This window comes from Eulemur rufifrons, chromosome 29 (assembly GCF_041146395.1).
Source record: "Eulemur rufifrons isolate Redbay chromosome 29, OSU_ERuf_1, whole genome shotgun sequence".
NCBI lineage: Eukaryota > Metazoa > Chordata > Mammalia > Primates > Lemuridae > Eulemur > Eulemur rufifrons.
In genome coordinates, this window is record NC_091011.1 from 87,759,242 (window position 1) to 87,785,225 (window position 25,984).

General features: G+C 43.4%; 1 protein-coding gene across 4 annotated transcripts in view; it reads right to left on the reverse strand.

Annotated features, from left to right (window-relative positions):
* Nucleotides 1-25,984, reverse strand: part of HIPK2 (homeodomain interacting protein kinase 2) — a 179,061-nt gene that overhangs the window by 15,775 nt on the left and 137,302 nt on the right. For 2 of the 4 annotated variants that reach the window (XM_069462037.1, XM_069462039.1), the window contains exons 8-12: nucleotides 24,657-24,864; nucleotides 23,597-23,718; nucleotides 15,154-15,296; nucleotides 11,873-12,052; nucleotides 7,936-8,217 (exon numbers count right to left, since the gene is read on the reverse strand). In XM_069462037.1, the coding sequence (XP_069318138.1) occupies nucleotides 7,936-8,217; nucleotides 11,873-12,052; nucleotides 15,154-15,296; nucleotides 23,597-23,718; nucleotides 24,657-24,864 (935 nt within the window). The remainder of the gene's footprint in view (nucleotides 1-7,935; nucleotides 8,218-11,872; nucleotides 12,053-15,153; nucleotides 15,297-23,596; nucleotides 23,719-24,656; nucleotides 24,865-25,984) is intronic. The other 2 variants (XM_069462040.1, XM_069462038.1) reach the window with 2 other exon arrangements.

Here is a 25,984-nt window from a genome sequence, read left to right on the forward strand (position 1 = left end):
CAGGGCTGGGAGGCCGTGACTCCATGTAGCTCCTGGGGACACAGGGAGATGGCGCTGTCCTGCCCTTCACGGGATTAAGGGACATGTCTCTGGTCATCTCACAAGACGCAGACATGTTCTGCTGCAGGTGCGCATTCTGTGGGTGGGGAACCCCACGTGAAGGCAGAGGCTGGCTCTCAAACATGCCCTGGGAGCTGGTGTTGTAGTCCTGGCTCTGCCATCCCTTCCCTGGCGTGGCTGAGATAACCTGTAACGTTCCCCCCCCAGCTCCAACCCGCTCTGAAACCCACTGGGAAAGATCACTTATGGCATTGAAGTTCCACTGTGAGGATCTCTGAAAGACTACTAACAACATTTCAAATAGGATTCGCTCTACTCCTAATTTGGAAAGGAAAGAGAGCCCTTTAGTGAGTGGATATACCTCATCTATAAACTCAGATCTGGCCCATTCTTGCCAACTGTACCTTCCTTAGGCTCTGAGTAGTTTAGAAAATAAGCACGTTTAAAAAACACAAAAATGTACACACTAATTTTGGCCAAACTCTAATCTGTCCTCTAATAAAGTTCAACTGAGCATATTTGGAAATCTTCCTTCAAATTTGGAAATTGCAGAGAAGCTTCAGCTCGATATGAATAAGAATTTTCTAACAACCAGAACTATGGAACAACTGGATACATGGGCCATGTCAAGAATCAGTGAGTTTCTTGTCACTGTGGGATGCTTTCTTGTAAGAGCTGACAGCTTGGCCAAGATGACCTATGAGAAGTTAGGACCCTTCCTGGATGGATTCCCAACAGCTCGTGAGCCTTCCCACCACAGAGCTTGAGAAATCCTGCATGTCAGCGTCTTGTCATCCGCCACGGAGTGTGGGGTAAAACCTCTATAGACTCTCCATGGGGGCCGTCTCTTTGCTGTCGCTGGGAAGTCCCTACGCCAAGTGAGCAATACGTACTCACTGATTAATGCTGATTCACCTACCTTTCTGGATTTGTGTGTGACAGGTCTGGAAAAGATGAATTAATTTGATAGTTGTTTCTAACCCCTTCCATTGTTAGAAAGCTCTGCGCTCTACCTGAATACACTATGCAGATTACAGAACTAATGGGAAGCTGTTAAATGAGTCACTTTAAAAACGAGCACACATTTGAGATGACTACTGTGGATTCTTCAGGCCCATGTGTATTGATACTACTGGGATTCATTCCGCTATTGCCTCTAATTGTTATTGACGGCTTATCAATCCATTATGAGTCGGTTAATGCAAGTGAGAGAGAGTGATAGTAGAATGAGAAATATTTGCTGAAACGGCCTTGATGGAACGAACATCACTTCTGAATAAGGAACAAAGCAGTCAGAGTTCACAACTGCATTGTGTTGTCATGGCAATAGACGATTTTCATCATTTTTAAATGATGAAAAGAAATAAGGAGCTAAGAAGTAAAGCAATCAGCCCCAGTGGAGAAAACGCTGCTGGAGGATCAGCTATGAACCTGTGACCCCTTCCCTGTAGGGTACTGTCTGGAATGTGTTTCTTTTCTTAAATAGAGACGGGATCTTGCTGTCACCCAAGCTAGAGTGCAATGGCACAATCATAGCTCACTGCAACCCAAACTCTCAAGCTCAAGTGACCCTCTTGCCTCAGCCTCCTGAAGAGCTGGGACAAGCTACAGGCACGAGCCACCACACCAAGCTAGTTTTTTTTTAAATTTTGCTCTCCAGCTCCTGGCCTCAAGTGATCCTCCCACCTGGGCCTCCCAAAGTGCTGGGATGACGGACATGAGCCACTGCACCAGCCTGGCATGTGCTTCTGATTTCTATTTGCTAATCTGAGTCAATTTCATTCTTTAAGACCAGAGTCAAAACTCATCTCCTCCAACGAACTTTCCATGACTTCTTTCATTCCTCTGATTTCATAATCGCTGCTGTATGTTTTATGACACTGATTACTAAATACAGGTAACATTTACTGGATGCAAACTGACTACTGTTCAGAGTGCTTTATCTATGTTAGCTCCTTCAATCGTCATGGCAAGACTATGTGGTAAAGAATATGATTCCTTTCATTTTAAAGACAATGAATTTCAGATATGGAGAGCGTGGGTTACTTGCTTGCCCAAGGTCACGTGGCTCGTAGAGTCAGCACTTGAACCCAGAGCCCGCAGCCCTGGTCACTGTGCTGCACACCAGCGAGGTACCCAGCAAGCACCGTGGGTGTAAACTAACAGAAACTCCTCCTCCTGCTTCCTCCAGGGCCATCCTCGGTGGCAGCGGTCTTCTCTAAACATGGGGCACGGGTGGCTCTCACGGAAGGCCTCCTGGCCTCCTGCTGGCCAGGCCACCTTCTCGGGGGCATGTGCTGTTCACTGCGCTGTTCCCACGCCCCCCAGACCAGAAACACGGGGCTGCCAGCCCTTCCCGTGAGGACAGGAAAAGAGCCAATGCCTCCAAGCCAATGTGCTCTTTCCTTGTAGCTCCCAACTTAAAGTCGTTAGTGAAGAAAAAATCATTTTAATATGCACACACATCCCATTCAAATTATATTATTTGCATATTTATATCTATGTGTATGTTTCTATGTGTGTGTGTATACACACACATATGTCATCATTAGCGTCACTTTTGACACGACCACTTTCTAGTCACGTACAAATCAGAAACGGGCCCAGGAGGAGCCAGGAGTAGTCCCCAGTCCTCGCCCCATGAGATGCGGCGGAGGGAGGGGTTTGTTCTCCTTGCCTTTCTCCCACGGCCCAACCTTTCTCCCCCTGATCAGCCCAAAAGCTTGGCCCGCCTCTCCTAATCCCCTCGGTCCACCCATTGAGCACCCGCTACCCTGTGGCACCCAACCCTCTCTGGGGCTCTCCCCTCCCCTCCCTCTGAAGGCAAGGACCCCACCAGGAAGTTGGAGCATGATAGTGATGGCTCCATAATATGCTCAGGTGCTAGGATGCACAGCTGGGGACTGTGGGATGGAGGGTCTCTTCTTCCAAATGCAGCCCGTGAGCCACTCTGCTCAACCCGCCGGAGTGTCCTGAGCAGAGCCACGTAAAGAGGGTGCAGTGAAGTCAGCTGGACAGACATCCTTCCATCTCGAGAGATGAGTCGCATGACAGAAATGTCTTTCCACTGTTGGGGTGTGTTGTACGTAAAACCGAGAAATAGCAAAGTTGCAGCAAGTGGTCCTGTGTGTCTGGTTCCTCTGCTCCTCACTCAAGCTTGAATCCCACGCCTGGTGAGTGGCTGTACGCAGCGTCTCGGGGAATAAGCAGCAGGAGTGAAGCGCTGCCAGGTTGCAGGAAATGGAAACTCATTCTACTTCGGGTTTTTCACCCACGCAATAACAAACGTGTGTGTGTGTGTGTGTGTGTGTGTGTGCTTCTCCTCTCTGGTAAAGGACCTTAATTTTTCAGGCCAAAATGTTTTGAGCAGCAGTTTATCAGCTTCCTGACCACCCTTTACCGAGAATGATTTCTTTATATTTTCAACTTAGTATAAAGGAGAACATTTTGGGCCGAATATTTTTTATATAAACATGTTAAAAGTAACTTAAGTAACTGTTTTTATATCTAAAATACTGAGTGATATTTAGGAATCAGTTTTCTTGAAGTTTACATTTTCTGGTAACACTGGCTGAAATACTTTTTGAGCAGCTGCTTACACACGCGAAGGGAAATGCAGAATGTGGCGGTGCCAGGTGACCTAAGTAAACAACCCACCTACCAGAAATATCCAGGCAACTGAGTGAACGAACATACGAATGAATAAGGGAGACTGCACAAAATTTCTAGCTGATCAACTGAAACGAGCCACTTTGGTTACACACTTTAAAAATTACTCTCCTGACGGAAGGTTCTATGCTCTTCCCTCTAAAGATCATCCTGGGACAAGGCAAGGTTAGCAGGGGGTCTGGATAAGGAGACATCCGAGGAGATTCCAGGGGAGAAAAGATGGCTTGTTCAGCAGGTTTAGACGGTTAAATGTTTCTCTAATCAAAATCATCTATAAATATTTAAAATGAGACCAGTTCTACTACTTAATCCTGGGGTGCCCAGAAAAATGTTTGCTATATAGCTTCTTTTCTGTCTTTAGCCATGACCAAAGAGTTCCCTAGTCCAGCAGTGGTTCATTGAAAAAAAGGAGTCCACTGGCTCTTCCTTGGCCTCCCCACTTGTAAAAATCTCAGAGAATGGAAAGAACTGACTGTGCCCCTCTCACTGCCACAGCCCTGGCACCCTGACGAATGCCTGGTTCCCGGTGGGGGCTCCCTACGGCCCTGGCATGGTGCCCTGTACACAGTGGGTGCCACACGGGCACAGTGGTGCTTGCAAAAGGTGGCAGGACAGAATTTATATTTGTTGAACTGACGACTGAAATGAGTCGCTCTGGCCAGTGATTAAGTTTGCCATTTCTTCAGTGGCATGGCCTCTGAGTCTCCATTCTGCTGCTCAGAACTTTCATCAATTTGGTGAGTTACTTACCTTTCCTGGGCTTCGGTTTCCTCATCTATTCAATGGGAATAGAGACACCGGCCCTGTATACTCCATCGAACGATGAAGGAGACAGCACAGGTGAAGACACCTGGTGAACGTTTGCTACAAGACCCTCCCCTGCAGCTCAGGCTCTCAGTCTGCCTCTGCCAGGTGCCGATTTCTCCTTCCGGGTGGGAGCTGCTGGCTAGCCACCTGCTCTGGCAACTAACAGTGCCACAGATTTGGGGTCAGAAATAATGATTTTTGCCTTGGCATTCTCTTAAAAATTCTAGGCAATATCATCTGGTCCGGGAGATTTGGTGACAACATCAATTATATCTAAAAAGGTGGGTTCACACTGTATGTCTCACACTGGCTGTAAAAGACACTCTGAGGGGAGAGGCACTGCCACTGCTGTGAGCATCACCGGCCCCCTGACTCTGGCTGCTGAGCTGAGGCTGAGCCACGTTAGAGGAATTAACCAGCATTTCAGGCAAATTTATAGGGCTGGGAATCAGAAATGCTAGAATTGGGGTGAGTAGCAAATAGGAAATGAGGTCGGGAACACAGAAGACCAGAATCAAGGTGCTGGGAGAAATCAGGTTTGGGGACAGGATGATCAGGGTGAAGGAGGGAGCTCTCCACCTGCAGAGGGGCTATGGGGCCCCTGTTTGGCTGTACTTGGGGGCACATTCTTGTTTTCCAAGATCGATGCTTTTCCTTGAGCCCCTCTATCTCTCCACAAAGCTGACCACCCCCATCTAAGGGGAGACCCCTCAATAACCCCTTCTCCCTCTTCAAATCCCTTTCCCGCTTGCCTCCGCCTCCTCCTGGAAAATGTTCCCCACTGAGCTCTTCTTGCTCCTCTTTGCCCCATCAATCGCCTCGCTGGAATCTGCAATCTCGCCTGTTCTGTGGTTTGTCTGCAGCTGCCCAGCAGACCTCTGACCTTAAAAAATCCCCTCTCCCCTGCTATTTCCTTAAGATATTCTCCCTTAGAATCCCCATAGTACTTTGCTAGTTTGTATGGAACTGATACCTGTTTGCGTTATAATGATTTGTGTGTGTTTCATCTTGCTTATTACCCTGCAAACCTCATGAGGACAGAGACTGTCTGCCTTATTTATGTAACACCTGCAGTTCCCAGCATAAGGTCCTACACTAGTGGGGCCAATAAATATTTACTGTGTTAAATTTTATGATAATTCTGATTTCCAAAAACGAGTAATATTTCCTCCCATTTTTTCCTTATTCTAAAATGCAGTCACAATAATGTGATCATAATTACACAGTGGTTTTTCTATAAATAAAGCAGCTACTGGTTTCTGTTTTATCCTACTCAGATTAGAATATGCTTTCTTTATCTGCTTGTGTCCTAAAACATTTTCTAAGGCAAGAGTCATTTGATTTCTCCAAAAATATTATCGTACCTTATTCTGTGAGCTCGCTGTCACGAATGTGGACAGCTGAAACCCTTCAGATTACTCCCTGGTCTCAGTCCACAGCTTCCCCCATTTGGCCTACAGTCTCTGGCACATTTCCACGGCCCTGGCAGGCAGGCAGTCCCCACCACTCTTCCTTGCATGGCGCCATGGTACCCAGCGGCCCACTGCCCATCTGAGACTGCCCCTCACTAGCACACCTGCCCTCTTCCAGGTCTCTTTGAGTTGTTTCCATCAAAGTGCTCACCAGCTGCCCAGCGTCTCAGTTCTTCCTTTTCTTCCTGGGGCCCTTTGGGACTGTGTGGAGCAGCTGTGTGCTTTGGCTCTCGGCCCTGCCAGCTGTCTGACTGGTGGACATGGCTCATTCATGCTCCCATCCACGGACACACCACTCAGTTCTCCCCTGAGCCACAGGTTGAGAGTCTGTGTCAACTCAAGTCTCAGACTTCAAACATGATGTCCCAACCTAGTTGATTTTCAATGGCTTTTGCTCTTTCCCAGTTGTGGCAAAGAGCTGTGCAAGGTTGTGCAGCTACAAACGTGTGGACAGGCTGCTCCAGGCCAGGCTCCGCTTTGGGGCTGGGAAGAGCCTTTCTCTTTGTGAAGGAACCACTGAGCCAAGGGAACACTGAGCCCACAGTATTCCTGGGGGTGGGGGTGGGGATGAGGCACTGGGGAGGACAGACCATTGACTCAACTTGGGCTGTCATCAAAAAGGAAACTGAGGCCAGTCCTTGAATAGGCAGATGGGGAGTAAAACAACGCCAGCCTGCAAACGTGTGAAGAGCTGCACCTGGACTCTGCGACCCCATGTCCGCTCTGGTACCTGGCACCTGCTACAACCAGAAGTGCTCCACTATGATGTTCTCCGAAATGCACTGAAGATCAGGCTGAGCCATCCAATGGGAAGAGAGGACACTTGAATGAGACATACACTGGCCCTAACCTGGGAAAACCCAGACCACTGGACTTGTAAAGTTGGAAAGGGGATGCCCCATGCAGGAATAGCCAGAGTGAGAATGTTTTAATCAAGCTACCTGTACATTTTGTAATGATTTCAAGTGTGATAGTTCATTATCTAATCAAAAAGATTTGTGATTACTAATTAGTTACATTGTATCCAATCAGGACTTAGTAATTCACGCCACATTGTAATGCTAACCTTCACCCCCAGGGGTAGGCTGGGTGCTGACTGGCAGCGATGGGCTTGGGAATGCCAGGCCCCCTTCCCTGTCTCTTGGTCCCAACACAAAGGAGCCAGCAGGGTGGGGTGGTGAGACTTTGGGCTCTATGAGGTCCCAAGGCCCCTGGAGGTGCAGCTGGCCAGGGGACTGACTATTCTGGGGGAGTTCATCAGGCTGTGCCACTTGAGCTGAGTAGCCCAAGTAAAAACCACATTTTGTTGAAATCTGGCTGGGAAGTGTAGAAAAAGGCTCTGGCGTCAGGGTTAATAGTCTTGCAAATATAATAAATATTTCTTTCTTCTCCCCAGGAAGCACACAAAGAGTAAAATGAATTATTACTACTTTGGAATAAACAGTAATGCTCTCTGGGTGAAGAGCCAACTGGCAGTTTTGAAAGATTGGGTTAATCAGACACAGGGAAATTTCTGATTAATTGGACAATTACTTCGAATTCTGAGTGAGCCAAGGCGATGTTAGAGAAATATCTTGACTGACTGGGAATAAATTCAATAGCCTGAGGCAGAGATTTTTAAGCTTGTGGGAGTAAAATACACTGGCATTGCATGCCTAATTTTTATGGGCTCAAGTTACCCAAATATATGGGACCTATAACTATTTTGTAAGACCAAAGGGATTCACATCACTTTGGTTTTGGACAATTATGAAAAATCTGTTTGACATCTCTTGAAATAACTTTAGGACTCCAGGACATGGCAAAACCAAAATGTAGGGGTCAGAAGAGAGGGGTCATTATATTTGACGATGGAAAATGGCCAGATCCACACACAACACAAGCCCTTTTGGCTCCTTCCTGGAAGCCTAGGGTGGCACTGCCTCACCTGGTGGGGGCGTGTTTCTGTTCCTCCTCCTCATCCGTGTCACTACTGATGGTGATGACGCTGACCGTAGGGCTGGGGGTGTCGGGAATGACAATTGTCTGCCGCTGCCGCTCCCTGGTGGTGCTGGAGGCCACGTCGCCCCATCCACAGGTGACAGCAGTGCCGCCGGCCGGGCTGCTGTGCACCATGGCACAGCGGGGAGGTGTGTTCTCCTTGACGCGTTTGGATCGCTGAGGGGAGCTGATGGCCTGAGAGGAGGACACCTCACAGGTGGAGACGTTTCTGTAACAACACAACCACACAGGCTTACAGAGGACAGTCAGGCCCAGTGACTCCTTCCAAGGAGCCCAACTGACTAGCAACACCAGCTTTGCCAAATCTCCATAAAAAATAGTTCGAGGGCAAGGCCAGTCAATCTCAGTCTGTAACTGGGAAAGCGGCTGCCTCTAGAGATCTTTCAGTTAGCTGCTACACAGCTGGGGAGAGCAGCCTGGCCTCCTCCGGGCTCTGGTTTGGCTCTGTGTGGCAGCCCCTGAGGGACAAAGGGTGCAGCCAGGGCTGCAGGGAATGGGCTGTGCCCAAGGGGTGCACAGGTCTTGCAGGGCCAGATGCAAAGGCCAGGACTCAGCTGTGTCTGCCCCATGCAGCCCCCTTGTTCTCAGGGTCAAGGTCCTACTTTGAGCTCTGCCTTGTTGTCCCCCTAAATGTACTTAAGTCTTGTTTTGGGGGGCAGTGAAAGAAGTGGTGTTTACCAAATGAAGCTTGGGTTTCCTTGCTGATGGCTGTTCTACTGTTTATTAAACTAAAACATTTATTTCTTAAGAGCTTCAGGATGTAAAGGATATAACTTTGATGAACCATTGTTCAGCTTTCCTTCCTTCCTCCTCTGGAAAAAGGACATAACCATTCAAGTATTTGTGTGCGCATAATTAAAAAAAACACCACCCAAGAATGATTTTTCTGGATTTTGACCCCTGAGCCTCACAGGAGGCTCACTAATCTGTTTGAATTATAACCAAAAGTGCAAGAGGAAAAAGCATGCTTAAAGACAGATCTTTTAATCTTGATTTTGATCAACTTAAATTCCTTGTTAAATTAGCCAATGCAATTTCTGGTAATTTTAGGGAAAAAATACCTTCTTCTCTCCCCATCAAACCCTCACTGACCCAGGTAGAGGTTGAGAATCCCTTATCCAAAATGCTTGGGAACAGAAGTGTTTTGGATTTTGGATTTTTTCAAATTTTGGAATATTTGCATATGCATGAGACATCTTGGGGATGGGACCCGACTCTAAACACCCAATTCATTTGTTTCATATACACCTTATACACACAGCCTGAAGATAATTTTATATAATATTTTAAATAATTTTATGCATGAAACCAAGTGGTTTTCTCTTCCCTCCTAGTGAATCATTGAATGAAAAAAAGTTTTGACTGTGACCTGTCACATGAGATCAGATGTGGAATTTTCTACTTACGGTATCATGTAGGTATTCAAAACGTTTTGAATTTTGGAATATTTGAGATTTCAGATATTTGGATTAGGGATGCTCAACCTGTAGTATCCATACAGTGAGAGACTAAAGCCAATGTAAAATGAAACTTAGACTTTTATATGTCTTTAGAGATTTTAGGACCTTCTAGCTAAGGGGATGGCAGTAAAACAAAAATAATTGAATAAAGGTGGATTTATTTTTCTATCCAGCTGGTGTCAACGCTTGCTCATTTTTGGGGGCTGGTAGTATGTTTTACTGGTAAGATTGTTCCATCGTTCATACTTACCATAAACCTATGTATTTGTTATTGCTATTATGTTACGATTTTGAGAGTGTGTTTTCACTACCAGCGGTTATAATATCTCCACTTGGCATTGTTAAAGAAAAGTATGCCTGGCCACATCAGGGACAAGAGAGACACTTCTGGTCTTTCAGACTGTTTTGCTTAAGGCGTTGGTCTTAAAAATAGGCAAATACATAACTCTCACTATAATTATATCGATCTTAAAATGCACTGGCAATGAGCCTTCATGAGGCCAGCTGGGTGGTGAGTAGACAAAAAAGAGGGACTTGCAAACAGGTTGGGAGCCTAAGGTTCACATCACCCATACTCAGCCAAGGTGAAGCATGAGGATGAAGTCCTGGGTCAGACCAGTGTTCTGTGTGACCGCCTGCCTGGCTGGGCATGACAGTCCATAAGGATCGAGATAGGGACTTTGTTGCTGCGAATTTAACAATGACATGGGCATGCTGTCACAAGGCTGCCAAACAAGAGCACTCTGGAGGGCTGCCAATGATCTAATACGAATTTCCCTGAGTTGTCAGAAATACCCAAATAAGGAATCTTGAAGCAGGATGACAACTTGAGGAAAGTCAGCTCTTGAACTAATTTTTAAATGAGAACGAAAAAAAGCAGGCCTAACTTCTGGCATCTGGTCATATTAGGAAGTTTTCAGAAAAGCAAAATTCACCAGACATTCCGTATACTAGACTTCTCTTGATTAACTTGCCCCAAATAAGCAATTAAGTATTATACCTCCATATCAGTGCCATCAGGAAGAAATGAGGGAGCAACTCTGTAGTCACACAGTCTCTATTTTTTTGGCTTGGAAATATGTATTTTTGTTAAAGAGTTAGGTTCATTGAAGTATAATTGACATACAGTAAAATTCCCCCTCTTTAAGTGTTTCGTGAGTTTTGGCAAATGTGCAGTCATAAACCCCTACCACAACCCAGACTTAGAACCATTGCATCATCTGAAAAGTTTCCTTAGCTGCTTCCTGTCAATCCTCTCTTCTCCTACTGGTCTCTGGCAACCCTGATCTGATCTCTGTCTCTATGTTTTGCCTTTTCCAAAATGCCATATAAATGGAATTATACGGCATGTAGTCTTTTGTCGATCTCCATTTTTTAAGAGTTTGTTGAGATGAGATTGGATTGAAAGGGAATGGGAATGAGTATACTCCTGGTTAGTGTCTGGGAATAAGCAAAGTTATTGCTTACATTTAAGCAAGGAGCTAAATGAGTTAAATTTCTGGTCTTAGATTTCAAAGAGAGCACCTTTCTTAATTTTTTTTTTAATTATTATGGTAAATGGTTTCCAAAATGAAACTTCAGAGGTGAGGTTGAGTATTCTCTAGGCAAGGAGAAAGTGACAAAGATTCTTTGCTTTGCCAAACTTTAGTCAGGCTTCTGAACCTTCTCCTAGGCCCATCTGTTTGCTCTATTGTAAAAATCCAGTTTTGGCAAAGAACCCTGCTAAGTCAGTTTAGCATGAACTCCCCACCCTCGATATCTGTCTGATCAGGTGCCTCACCCTCCACCACTCCCCAACTGATGTCTTGCCACCCCTGCTGTCTTCAGTAAGAATCCTGTTATGTTGGTTTAGCCAGAATCCCCCTCACCCTGATGTTTCCTCGGAGTAATTTTCCATCCACTGACCTCACACTGCTCCTTGGCTGTCCGTTCCCACCTGCCTATGCCCTATGGAGTTGAGCCCAGTCTCTCTCACCCACTGCAAGACCCTCTGCAGCTGTCCCTCTACCTAATGTGATAATGCTGAATTGAGCCTTCCTTATCATGGTTTAACAAGCATCATGGAATAATTTCTTAATTTTTTTCTTTAACAAAAGGACTGAAGCTCTCAAGGCATCAAACACACAGAGATTCCAGGCCCCCACCCTTAGGGTGCTGGGTCTAGGGTGAGGCAAAAGGCAGGGTCTGCACTCGTACATGGCGCAGAGTGAGTGCTCTCTGCAAACCCTGGGGCCATCCACGTGGTGTAGGATGTTCCGCTAGCTAGTGCAGGAAGAGGAATTGCTCCCTGTCCCACACCAGCGATCCAGAACATCTGGTGATACTCTTTAAATCTAAAAAGCATTCCTGTAGCATTCAGACCTCCTGGGGTTTCTCTCCTCCAGGTTGGCTCTCACCACCTACCTCACTGATGACTGGTGCTGCTTACTCTTCCGGGAGGAGGTGGTGCTGGTTGGCTGCTGCCGCATCACATGGGCCACACCCACATTTAAGGGCTGGGCTGCAGGAAGGGTCACATGACCGGTCAATAGCGCAGGCTGCTGCATGATGGGATTGTAATGGCTGCCGTGAGCATGCGTGTTCCTGAAAAGGAGCCAGAAGGACAAAGCACCTTAGCGATTTTATGAGAGAAGAGCCCCTCTGTAAGATCAAGTTTTTTCCTCAGTTAAAGCCTGGCCGCAGTTGATTATCGCACTACTTTGTGAGGGTGCTGAAGAGATGAGCCTGGCCAGGCGAGCCCAGCAGCGGGTTTCCTGGGTGCAGGAAAGCTGAGGTGCTGTTCTCCCACAGCGGGAAGACCACCACCGGTTGCTGAGTGAGAAAGAGGATGTTCAAGTAGAAGAGTGTGCGGGCTCAGAGTTTTTAAGTTCTGGGGGCAGGACATAAATATTCTCGCCAACTTTTAAAGTCCTTGAGCAGGTGACTAGGCTTGAAGAATAATACATGTATTTTATCTTAGAATTTATAAAGTGCCTTCAATGGGTTAGTTCATTCTACTCTGAGGGAGGCAGGGGATGTCAGTAATATTATTTTATTAATGAGGAAATTGTACTTTATGTGAAAAACAGACTTTCAAGACTGGTAGCCATATGTTTCTGGTGTTAAGAAGTGGTAATGTTTTTTTGAATCCCCTCAGTGGCTAGAATAATGCTCAGGCATGTAACAGCTGATCAATTAATTACATGCTTCCTGAATGAACAATTAGATTAACTGAAGGTTGACTAGACATGTATAGAGTTTGGTATTAAATCAAAATTAATAACAGTCATCATAGAAATCCTGGCAGCCCTCATCCTGAAAATGGGTCATGTTTCAAAATTCTTATAATCTGGATTGTATGAAGCTCAAAGCCTTGTTTTCCCACAGAAATGTTAAAAGTAGTGATTAATTTAGAGATTTGCCCATAAGATCCCATTTAACACATAACACAAAAGCTAAAGGAGAATTCCCTTGAATTTTTAAAAATTATAAGATTCTATCTTTGCAACATGGAGAAAAGGATGAATAGGAAAACAAGAAGTAGATCAACACTTTTTTGATAGAGTCTTTTGGGCAGTTACATAGACTTTAGAAACTCATGTCATGGCTTCTTTATTTTGTTGTAGCTATTTCTCCTAGAGACACGGGGGATTCTTTTCCCTTTGATAGAGGTCCAGCACTGCTACTTCTCTTTTGTTTATTAGCCATGATGATGGATAGTCTTTGGCCCACACATGAAACGGAGAGAGACGGGGAAGAAAGCGTGTTGGCTTTAGATGCTTTCTGTGGTGTCTAGGTTAGAGATGTAAAAGAGAAAGGAAGGAGGGAGGAGGAATGAGAAAGTATGCGTGAATGAGTGTATGAATATTTCTGAAAGTGTACAAGACAAAGGAAAAAAAGGTGTACCTACGCATTATGGTCTTTTAGGAGAAAAAGGAGAAAAAAAAGCAACTGTCAGACGGCTTTCCACTTGGGTGCTATTCCTAACGAGTGGGAGGAGGAAAGGTGATCCCGCTGAGTGTGGGTCCGTGTGATTGGGGGAAGGGAAGACGACAGGTTTATTCATTGCCTGTGATATACTAGGCGCTGTTATGGTACATGTTAAGTACAGGCCAAGTGCACTGTATTTTGTCTTAATTTAAATGTCCCCATAATCCTATGAGGTAAGTATTAAGATCCCCACTTTATTAAAGCAGAAACTGAGGCACATAAAGGTTAATTTGGCCCAGATTGTACAGAGCCAGAATTGAACCCACTTCTACCTGGTTTGAAAGTGTCTCCAATGAATGGGGCTGGGTAGGCGGGCTGGGGGGGGGGCGGCTGTTGCCAGTGGGCTGTGGGGAAGAGCCCCTGTACTGTCTTCTTTGTCCTAGGCAGAAAACTAAATAGAGGAGTGGAGGGAGCTGCAGTAGAGGCTTTTATCTCCACCTTTCTACCTTTTCCAAGGAGCTCTTAATTCACACTAGCCTTTTGGGTCAGCATAGGAACCGTGGGAGGCTTCCTGGGTGGTATGGAGGCTGTCGGAGGGAGGAGGAGAGTGACCTGCCCTGATGTTTGTGCTGAGTGAGACACAGCCCAAAAGGGCCATGGGGAGTTGGGGATCACTTGGAGAGTTGCCATCTGGCTCTGCCCTGGTGAAGTGGTGCTGGGGGGAGGTACAAGGAAAAGTGGGGAGTGGCCATAAAAAGAACAGAGCAGCACATCTGTGAGGAAGTCAGGTAGATGGGGTGGCGTTCTGGAAACGGGTGCAGGGGGTACAGTATGCTGGCCCATGGGCAGCTGGATGTCTCTGGGGTCCGGGGGAAGTGGGCTCTGATCTGGAAGATATGACTGTTACCTGAGGATGCACATTCAACAAACACGCCAGAATCCACCCTTCCAAATAAACCCCATTCTGTCAAGCCTTCCCCTGGGAGGTCAGATAGACTCCAGTGTGCCCATGTCTCAAACCATCTTGAGAACACTCTAGAATTGCTTAGGGCTTCAGGGACTCTCTTTTATATTCTTTTACTGGTGACAAATCTTTGTTTTCTGAGAGAGGAATTTAATTCTGAGAAACAACCAAAAATCATCCAGAACCAAGTCTGGTGAATTACATGGGTGATTAAACGATGTAACTGAATTTGGGGTGGAAAAACGACAACTGAGCGTAAATTAATGAAGCTGATTTTCTTGAAACCTGGTACACTATTTAAAAAAATAACCTCTTGTTACACCTTAGTCATAGTCCATATAATACACACACACACACATATATATATGTACACTTTTTTTTAAGAGATGAGGTCTCACTCTGTCACCCAGGCTAGATTGCAATGGCATGATCATAGCTCACTGCAACCTCGAACTCCTGGGCTCAAGCGATCCTCCTGCCTCAGCCTCCTGAGTAGCTGGGACTACAGGTGGGCGTTACCACACCTGGTTAATTTTTTAATTTTTTTTTAGAGTCAGGGTCTTGCAATGTTACCCAAGCTGGTCTCGAACTCCTGGCCTCAAGTAATCCTTCTGCCTCGGCCTCCCAAAGTGCCTGGATTACAGGCATGAACCACTGTGCTCAGTCCACGTAATATTTTAAAAAGCTTTAAAAGGCTCTCTACAAACCAAGGAATTCAGGTGCAGGCCAGCCTGGCAGCTCTCTGCATCAGTGGTGGACATGCCTCTGGATCCTAGATGTGCCCACTCTCCCCCAAAGGGTTTCTACTTACCTCCAGTCAGCCAACTGCTGGGTGCCCGCCATGGTCTCGGGAATCACAGTGGCATGCTGCACTGATGTGTGGGTGGCCACTCCAGTCAGCTGCTGCCACGCTGGGGGAAGCAGGATCTGCTGGGTCCCACTCGGCCAGGCCTGCTGGAGAGCAGAGGATGTTTGCAATGACCATGTTTGTTAATCACATAATTAATCTGCATGAATCCGGCACTCATTCTGTGCCCAGGGTTGTGTTAGACCTGTGATGGGTGTGAAAGTGGAGACCTGGTCTCTGGCCTCAAAAACTAAGTTAAGGGGAGAGAAAATTAACAAATATAGCCTACCCTGCCCAGGACTGCCCCAGCTCCATCTTGTGGGTAACCAGGTCGGGCTTTTTAAAAAATTAAAAAACAAAACAAAAAAAACAAATATAAACTAAACAGAAGATGATTAAGTACAGGGGCACAGAGTTATATGAAAGGGATTCACTCATGTTGCAGAATGATTTATTTATACATTTGCTATAATGGGCAATACTCAAAGTTTCTAGGTCATTTACTGACTTGTTCTGTCACACAAAAGATTGGGGGTAGTTGAGTTGGGCCAGATGAGGGTGACTCCTTGCCCCCAAAAAACTTTCTACCTGCTATTCCTTTATTTAGTATTCTATCTTTTGTTTATCAATTAGAATCTAGAGTTCCAACTTATGTTATCTTCTGAATCTACGTTTACATAATTTTGAGATCACCAAATATCTGGAACTGACCTCTGAGAGCAAGTATGAAGTTCTGCTGAATTGAGAATTACTTCAACCCCTCAAAGCAAAAACTAGAGATAGATAGGAAGTCCCTGCTTGAATCTTTATAATATTAAACTTGAATCTTTATAATATTAAGATTTTTCTAAGAAATCTAAAATGAACTTTTGTGACTTCTCCTTGGTAGACTTACTGGTTTGTTGGTATTGTGTTGTAAGCTCTTTCTATCCTCAATCTCTATCCTGCCTGCCTTTGGTCATTAAATGATTCAGGCTGAATATAACTGTCCAAAGTTGGATACTTAAAGGACCATCACTAAGGTAAAATACCCTTGGGCAGGACAAAGATTTAAAGATTTGGTATCTTAGTTATATTTCTCTCTGTTGGGCTGTACATGATTAACATTGGGTAATTTATTTAATCAGTGTAGTTTATTATACACAAACTGTGCATGTGTATAATACACACACTTTGACTCCTATGTACAAACAAGTACTTCTGGAAATGGATTACAAATTTGAGTCAAGGCTTAACAAACACTAGTGCTTATACAAATGATATAAACACATTATAGATCTGAGTGGACAGTTCACCTGTTTCATCATTTTCTTGTTGCAAATGAGGCCCACTGAGATCTCTTACACTTCTTTGATACTGCCTATTTGCTTTTTGATCTGTTTTGCTATAGGCAGAAAGCTCAGAGACCACAGATGATACGATGAGTGCTTAATAAATATCGGTTGATAAAATGAAAGAAGCAACTCTACCAAGGCTATTAACTATAGTTAATTGCATTTTGGGTTTACTTAATTCACGGTAAGCAGAAAAATAATTTAATTGATTAAAACAGTTGCAAATTAAAAATATTCAACCAATAATTTCATTTGCAGTAAGATTTCTACTGACTTAGTCATCTGGAACTCATTTCAGATCTCATGGAAAGCATAAGTTTTGACTAATGTCATTTTAAAAAAATAAATCTTGATGTCAAGCTAAGGTCATCATTTTTTTCTTATTTCCCTGAAATGGATATTAACATTTTACCTCAAAGGAATGGGGTGAGAAGGCTGTTTTTTTGACTGCTTTCAGTGATTTTTATGCTCAGCTCATTTGAGACAACACTTCATCAGACATTATTATAATTTATTACTACTACTAAGAATGGAGCTGACATTTCCTGATGTGTACTGTGTGCCAACACAGAGTTAAATCATGTACAGACTTCTTCTTAACACTGACCCTGTGAGGTAGGGACTATTATTTCCTTCCATTTCTCAGATGAATAAACTAAGACACAGAGAGGTTAAATAACTTGCCCAAAAATATGGTAAATTAAACATATACATTTATGATAATGAAGGGAATAAAAATGTAAATTTATAAGGGCAAAGAGAGTAGGGTAGACACAATAACAATTAACAAAATTTTAGAAGCTGAAAAACTGATGGACAATTAGTAAGTGAGTTGGTAGACTGAATGAATCTAAGGTCAAGTCTGCATATTAAATGCCTCAGTTCCCAGATCCCTGGTGTGCAAGTTTATACCTCCCCCCAAAGCAGAAGGCTGGAGGATTCTCTCTAGGGAAACTGACTGGTCCAAGAGAAAAGAACTACAGATATGTAACTTAAGGACCAGGGGGTCTCTCAGTGAAAATGCTGGGCTTGCCTCTTATCAGCCTATAGTGAAGCCCACATTCAGTAGTCCCTCCCTCACCCTCAGCTTTCCAATTAGTTTTTCAGTGCTTTAGTTTTAAATATGAATGAATAGGCAAGGATCACCAGACATTAAAGGAAGCTTCTAACATGAAAGAGAAAACAAACAAAAAGAAATTCACAGGAAACAAAAGCAATGTGGAAATCAGAAGAAAATTTCCAAAAATCTATAATTAATGTCCTCACAGTTTAAAAATATATATCCATGAAGCAAGATCATATATAGAAATATGTATCAATATCTATATTCTCGGAACAAGAACAAACTCTTGGAAATGACAACTGTGCCAACAGAAATTAACAATTCAAAAAAAGATTTAAAAGTTTAAGAAATCTCTCAAAGCACAGAGATAGAGAAAACAGAGGAAGAAGATAAGAAAATTGAAAGATCAATTTAGAAGTACCAACTCTCAAGAATTCTACAAAGGAGCAACAGAGAAAATGGAGGGGAAGAAATTATTAAAGGAAAAAAAATTTCTAGATTAAAAGGGCAAATAGGTCTGGGCACGGTGGCTGATGCCTGTAATCCTGGCACTGGGAGGCCAAGGTGGGAGGATTGCTTGAGGCCAGAAGTTTGAGACCAGCCTGAGCAACATAGCAAGACCCTGCCTCCACAAAAGAAAATTAGCTGGGCATGGTGGCATGCACCTGTAGTCCCAGGTACTCGGCAGGTTAAGGCAGGAGGATCACTTGAGCCCAGGAGTTTGAGGTTGCAGTAAGCTATGATGACACCACTGCACTCTAGCCTGGGCAACAGAGGGAAACACTGTCTCAATAAATAAACAGGCAAATAGGGTGTTCAGAGGACAATGTAAGAAAAAAAGACCCATAAGAAAGAAGCATGTAGTCATGAAATCTGAGAGCACTGAGGACAAGGAGAAAGTCTTTTGTTTTTTAAGAGACAGGGTCTCAATCTTTCACCCAGACTGGAATGCAGTGGTACAATTAATCATAACTCACTGTAGTCTAGAAAGCCTGGACTCAAGTGATCTTCCTGCCTCAGCCTCCCGAGTAGCTGCGACTACGGGTATGCACCACCATGCCCAACTTAGGAGAAAGTATTAAAAGCTTTCAGAAGAGAGAGGAAAAAAAAAAAAAAATAACATACTGAACTCAGTATTCTCAAACACATCAACATGTCAAACATACAAACGTTTTATGGCCCTGAAAGGGTTTGGGGCTGTACAATGAGATATATAGAAAACGAACCCAATGAAAAAATGAGACAATCACTAACTCAAGGAAAAACAAGAAGCTGTACAAGAAAGGAGTCATAATCACAGTACATTATGAGGCTCAGCTGAGAATGTCATGCAATATTGGTGATAATTACATAATTATTACAAAGTAGTTCAATGAAAATTCTTTGGGAGGAATGGGAGAAAGGAAGAGTGAGTGAGCGAGAGAGGGTGAAGGAGCATCTGTGTTTGTGTGTTACGGGGTTAGGAGTGGGTTAGAGAACGAAATCTTTATCTTCCGTAACAGGCAGTCAGTCGATAATACCTAAACTGGAAAAACCAATAAAAAGCAGTCTAAGCATGTTATTTAGAAACATGGAGTTAAATAACAGATTAAACAGTGAAGTTAAAAAGTATTGTTTTGGGGGAGTATAAATTAAGCAGAGAGTGCAGAGGACTACTATTTTCTTAAAAGTTTACAGTATCGTTTAACTTTAAAAAATTATGTGTTATTTTGAAAAAGAATTAAATTTAAATTTCAAAAATAACTTCCCCAAAGTATACAGCCGGGGGGGGGGGGGCGTGGGGGGAGGGGGTCTCGCATCTGAGCATGGGCAATGCAATCACAGAGACCAGGCTGTCAGCCGGTATACTACCTCTCCCTGTGGAGATAATACTCAAAAATGATGGTCCCTATCCGGGATCAGGCGTTGGTAGTAACTCCATAAAGGTGGCATGAACAAGTTTTCCTTATTCAATACTAGGTGCCAAGCTAGACAGAAGCAGATAGCGGGACAATGGTTGGAAAGACTGGTTGCAGAAAATGTTATCACAGGAGGCTGTGAGTGAGAAGCATTGAAGTTTTGTATTTTGGACAGTTTAAAGAGTTCAAGCCAACAGTTTGTCCTTAGGGAGACATTAAAAGGGGTTCAGATGATATGATGTGACTGGATAGAAGCATGCAAAAAACTTCACGGAAGGGTGGCATCTACAAGGATATGGCATTTCTGAATTTCTGATCCAGTCTTGTTAGTCAAAGGGGGTTTTGGATCCTGGCATTTGACCTGTGAGATAAATTCAGTACTGGCTCTGTCAAGAACTGTATTTCCCATCTCTCCACCTTTACCTGCCCATTCACAGTCTCTGTTGGTGGCCAAGATGCTAGCTGTGGCTTGAGGCTTAGGGGGATGGAGGTGACAGCTCCTTTTAGGCAGTACCAAAAAAGTTTTCTTTGTAAGGTGATTCATAAAGATCACTCCCATGTCACTGACACAAGAAGGTATGATACCGCTCCCTCCTGCCATGTACACATCCTCTGGGTGTCCACAGAGCCTCAGTTCCCTGCAAGGGACACGTGATGCTGCCGGGAGTGGAGAGGGAAGGGGCAAAGGAAATGAAATCAACATGTGGAGTGGATTCAAAGACTCCATCTCTAAACATTCACAAATAAAATCCTTGAACAGATATAAAATATTTAGATAAAAAGAATCACGCCAGCTTTTTGGGGACATTAAAGCAAATAATAGTATTTGGAATGCCTCTGCCTGATACCTAGAAATTTACCCATAGAGAAATGAAGGCTTCAGTTTTAATGTTTAATTATTGCTTTTTTATAGGCACCATACTAGTTTTATAAGTTAACTTATTTTTGTCCTTCGAAAGGATCATTTAAAAGTATCTAGGAGAGAGCCACATCTCAACAGGCTAACATCAGTGACAAACAGAGAAAAAGAAACAGCAACCAACAAACAAAAAGACACAACGTGATACCGGACAGGGCAGGGTTTTTTCACTTAATATATCTTAGAAATCTTTGCATATCAAGACACATAGTTCTACCATGTCCTTTTTAATGGCTACATGGTGTTCCATTTTATACGTGCATCAATTTATTTAACAAATCCCCTACTGGTGAACATTCAAATTGCTTCCAGCAGTTCCCTGTTCTAAACACTGTAGCAGTTAAAATGCCTGTAAATAAATTTTTTGTTCACTTTCCCAATTACAGCTTTAGGTTAAATCTACTTGGAGATTTACAACACTCTAGGGACCCTTTTTCAAGTAAGTGGAAGGTAAAGCTCTCCCCTGCTATGATAAAGGACTAAAAGATTCAGAGCATTGGGCCTACTGGTTCTACTAAACTGAACAATGAAGAATGTCCATTTTAGCTAATAAGAGATGCTAATTATTATTTCTTTCAGAGATGGTTCCTGGCTTACTAGGGTTAAGTGTGCAAACACGCACACAAAAAAGGGTCTACAATTAACTTTTAAAGTACACATGAATTCTATAGATTTTGGCTGACAAAGGAGGAGCAATGGGAGACTGGTGTGGATTTGTGCCACTCAGATAAAGTATGAACAAGCTTCTTTGTCCCTAGACTGAGCTTAGTTCTTTCTCTTGATCTATCTTGGCCTTTTCTGAACTCCCCGGTACTAAACTATGCAAATGAAAGGAAGCTACAAGGATTGGTGAGAGAGGAAGGAATAGAAGGCCTGTTTTAAACATAGAAGGTTCTCTGTTTACAAACTTTCCACAAGATAAAACTTTGTGTGCCACCAGTCCCTGGTGTTGGTGGTCACTTGCACAGTGTCATTTTGGACATAAGCACACAAAGACAAAGAATGGTTAATATCCATCTTAAACAAGCTGTTCCAGAAAGCAGAAAAGGTAATAATACTCAACACATTTTATGAGACTGGTATAACCTTATACTCAAATCAATAAGGATTCTATAAGAAAGGGAAATTGTATGCCATTTTTCGCTTATGAACATAGATACAAAAATACTAACTAAACTTCCATTTACAAATGGAATTCAGCATTAAAAAGCATACCACATCAAGAACAACATGATCGAATAAAGTTTATCTCATAAATAGAAGGGTAGTTTAGCATTACAAAATCTATTAATGGCACTTATCCCATGAACAGCATAAGGAACAAAAAATACATGAGTATCCCAATAGATACAGAAAAAACATTGATATAATTCAATATTCATTAAAATACTTAAACATGATAAAGTATCTTTATTAAGTATTTATAATAAGTAAAATACCAAATGGTAAATAGCTAGAAGAATTTCCTTTTAAAAGTTAGGAACAAGTGAAGGATGACCAATATCACCGCTGTTACTCAGCATTGTTTTGGAGGTCAGTCCTAGTCAGCCCAGTGATATACGAACAATAAATAAAAGGTGTAAGGATTGGAAAGGGAGAAACAAAATGGTATCATTTGCAAATAAAAGGACTGTCTACACAGCAAATCCCAGAGAATTCACAGAAACATGAACTATCAGAATTTAGAAGGAGTACTAGACAACAAACTCAACAGACCAAAATCAGTTATATTCCTTTAACCCAAAGACAAATAATTAGAAAATATAATTAATAAAATTATTATTAACAATAAAAACTGTAAAATACTAGGAATTATTCCAACAAAGGAAACAGAAAACTTTGTTGAAAGTACTAATATATAAAGTTACGCCACGTTCATGGATAAAATGACTTATATGTTTAAAGAGATCAAGATTTATATTTATTTTGTTCCTAAAGTAAATATAAATTTAATGCAAGTCTAATAAATATACATCAGGCTTTTTGTTTTGGAACTAAAATTCTTATGGAAGACTGATATTAAAATTCATATGGAAAAGTGAAGGGATAAGAACAGACAAGGAAATTTTGAAGAACTATATGGGAATAGAGCTTTCCTTACCTCATACCAAAACATATTTTAAAGTTAGAATAGTTAAGACAATAGGATATTAGAGAAGCCAATGGAATAGAAAAGAGCACAGAACTGATCTATACAATTTGACTACATAAAAATTAAAACAATAACAACTTCTATTTAAGAAGATGCCATAAATAAAGTGTCTTTGGGAAGAGCCTTTGTAAATCTACCTTACTTAAAAATAAAGGTGCTTCGAAATTAGTAGCATTTACATTAAGCTGTCCTTGATGCCCCACAGCAGAATTGATTATACAGTAGTAGCATAGCGTGGTGGTTAAATACAGATGCTTGCATTAGACTTCTTGGGTTTAAGTCTTGATTCTGTCACCTAATTTCTGTGTGACTTTGAGCAAGTTATTGTGCTTCAGTTTCCCTATTTGTCAAATGGAGACAAACACCTTATTGTGTTGTTGTGGGGATTAAATCAGTTAACAACTGTAAAGTACCTGGCATAATGATGTATTTGTTATTAGGGTACAAGTATCATTAAGGATTGATTACAGTTATCATTGCATCACTACGGTTACCTTAAATTTATATAATACTCTACAAATTTTCAACCATTTTTCATCTCGGTGATCTCACTCTACCATCAGAACACCTACATGGATAGGTAAGGAAGGTTCCAGCTCACAGCTTCTGTGAGCCTGGTTTTTCAACTATAAAATGAAGGGATAATCTCCAAGGCTCCTTTTGGCTCTAAAAAATCATTTCTATTTTACAAGGAAAAAATTTGAGGCAAAGAGATGTTAACTGACTTGCCTTAGGTCATAGACAAGTTACTAGCAGTTAGGATTAAAACCTAGGTCTTGCAGATTAATTTGCATTTCAAAGATATAATAATAATATTTTCCCCAGACTCTCCCTGTATCTAAATTTCTTCTTGGAATTGTAAGCAGATACTTAGGAAGGTAATTCACTCGGGGATCATTTAGAATATTACAGATACATTCCAATGACTGAAAACACCTAACTCATTACCAGCGAATGAGGGAGGGAGTAGAGATATCTCTCTTTTGTGACCATTAGCGTGGATAATGATAATACCAGTAATAATAAAGAAGAAAGAATTACCTGGGCGAGCAGACCTGGTTGGATCTGAAGAGGCTGAGCTCCTGGAGCTTGAGTGACAATGGGGACTGCATTTTCCATTCGCACCGAATAGCCAGCGTGCTTAGAGGGAGAGGCCTGCAAGCCTGTTCCAGACAGTGCGAGAGGGGGAGAGGGGTTAGCTGAGGATGAAGAGAGCCTTCCTAGCCACTGTGTCATCTCCCAACTCCCCTTTGCACCAGTCCCGACCCGACAAGCAGGTAGTGCCTGGTCCTTGGGAAGTTTCCCCATTAGTGTCTAACTTACATAAAAAAACAGCAAAACTCCTCCTCAAATCTTTTGAAATGAATGTTTCCAAAGACTAAAAGGTCAAATTAAGGAGTCCATAAAGCCAAGAGTGGGACAGTTATGCTGACAGATTACAACAGGAAAACAAGGGCTCTGACCATGTCTAAGTAAGGGGTGCCGGGGAGAGAACACACGCCCCCCTTTGGAGCCGCACTGACCGAAACTGAGCAACCACACACATGCTTGCAAAAATAAATTCTTCAGCTTTCTGTGTAAATTGTAACAAAGTACAGTCAACTCTGGCATCTTAGAGCCTAAAGGAGAAGAGTGTTGGGGTCAAGGCCAAAGAATCATTTTGGGGAGGAGGCCCTGGAAAGTCTTTCTCAGACAGATTTATATTCTTCCTGTGAACTGGGACGCTGCTGGCTGTCAGAGACTGGCAGTTTTCTGCAGAGAACCACACAGAGGCTATTTCATGTGAGGAAAAGCCAGAGTTGACGTCAGCATAACAATGACAGCACAAACAATGCTTCTTTACAGACAGCTGGCTAGGGACACAGTCCCCGGCAGGTGTGAGAATAACAACTGGATGAGGCCTGAGTCCTGTTTCTAGCTTGGCTACAGTAGGACAGGAGCCCTCAAGTTCAGCGATGCCCATGCGACACCCATGCTCCCGCTACAAGAGATGAAGAGGACGTTCCTCATGGAAGTGAGCGTGACAGGAAGCTGCAGGTGCCGCAGCCCTCGGGGTCGTCCTGCAGGAAGCAGGCGAGAGGCTGCGCCTGATCGTCCTTACCTTGGAAGCCAGGTGGACACACGATGAGAGCTTGCTGGAACGGGTCAGGCCGGGCACAAATCTGGGCTGTTCCCGTCTGCAGGGGCATGCTCCGCTGGGCCACTGCAGCCATGGATGCCGCTGAGGGCTGGTAGAGTGCAGATTGGTAGTTTAGTATGGAGACTTCGGGATTGGCTAAGGAAATAGTAGCACTGGTGGAGGTGGGAGCCTAAAGGAATGATGGGGATTAAACAAAAAATAAACAAAAATAAAAAATGAGGGAGGTGGTATGTTGGGAGACATGAATCTGAACCAAATAAATGAACTCAGAGAAGAATAAACAAACAAAAACTAAGAGCAAAAGAGCAAAAGCAGGGAGGAGTGGAAATACAGTTGAAAGTCTTGGGGAAAAGCAGGCACCTGAGGGCACAGGAGACACAGGACCACCCTTGGAGTTTCCTTTCAGACCTGCTCCTGCATTTGTGGGGCAGAAACAAGGGTGCTAACAAACAGCTGCACACCATGTGTCTAAGTACTGAAAAGGTTAAAGTTAGGCTAGAAAACTATTTAATGAAATGGTCTACCCTCCTATTCTGACAAACACGCCTTCCCAACAACCTGGAAGGCCAGGTCTGAGTTGAAGATTCTTGGATGCCTGAGGATCTGTGCTGGCACATGGTGACGGGTGACAGCTGAGCTCTGCCTTCCTTCTCCCTGCCCCAGTCCTGTCCCACAATGCGAAGAGCTTGGGGTGCACATATATGGATCTGCCAGCCTGCATGTCACGGTCCCTTCCCCTTGGGCCTGATGGTGGTATCCTCCCAGAGTGGGTGGACAAATCCAGGAAGAGGCTCCTGTAGGCACTGAAGGCCCAGAGTCCCAGGTACCCAGAGCTTGGCAGAGCAGTACATGTGCCCGCAGGAAAGCCAGAGCGGAGCCCAGGGAGGGCCTGCTTGCTCAGGTCTAAGGTGAATTCTGTTTATAGATGCCCTTAGATGGTTGCAGAGCAGTTACTGCAAAGAGATGTGCAGGAGACACACAAAGAGCGGGAGAGAGAAGCTCAGACTGGCTTGCTTGTCTGCGTTCCATGCACTTATGTGCTGTTCAGTTACGAAGTCTGGACAGTGGAAGGAAAAGATGCTAGTGAGTCCAGAGGACTGAAACAGAGGTGAGTTTGACAGATACAAGCCGTTGAGATTATGTCCTCTCCTTTCTCTTCCAGAAAGACAGACATCATTTGAGATTAAATTTCCGTGTGAAGCAAGACCACAGAAGGAAAATAAATTCTAACTTGGAAATTTTCCAGTTTCTCCCCATCTCAGCCTTACTTCATACTGATCCTTTAACAG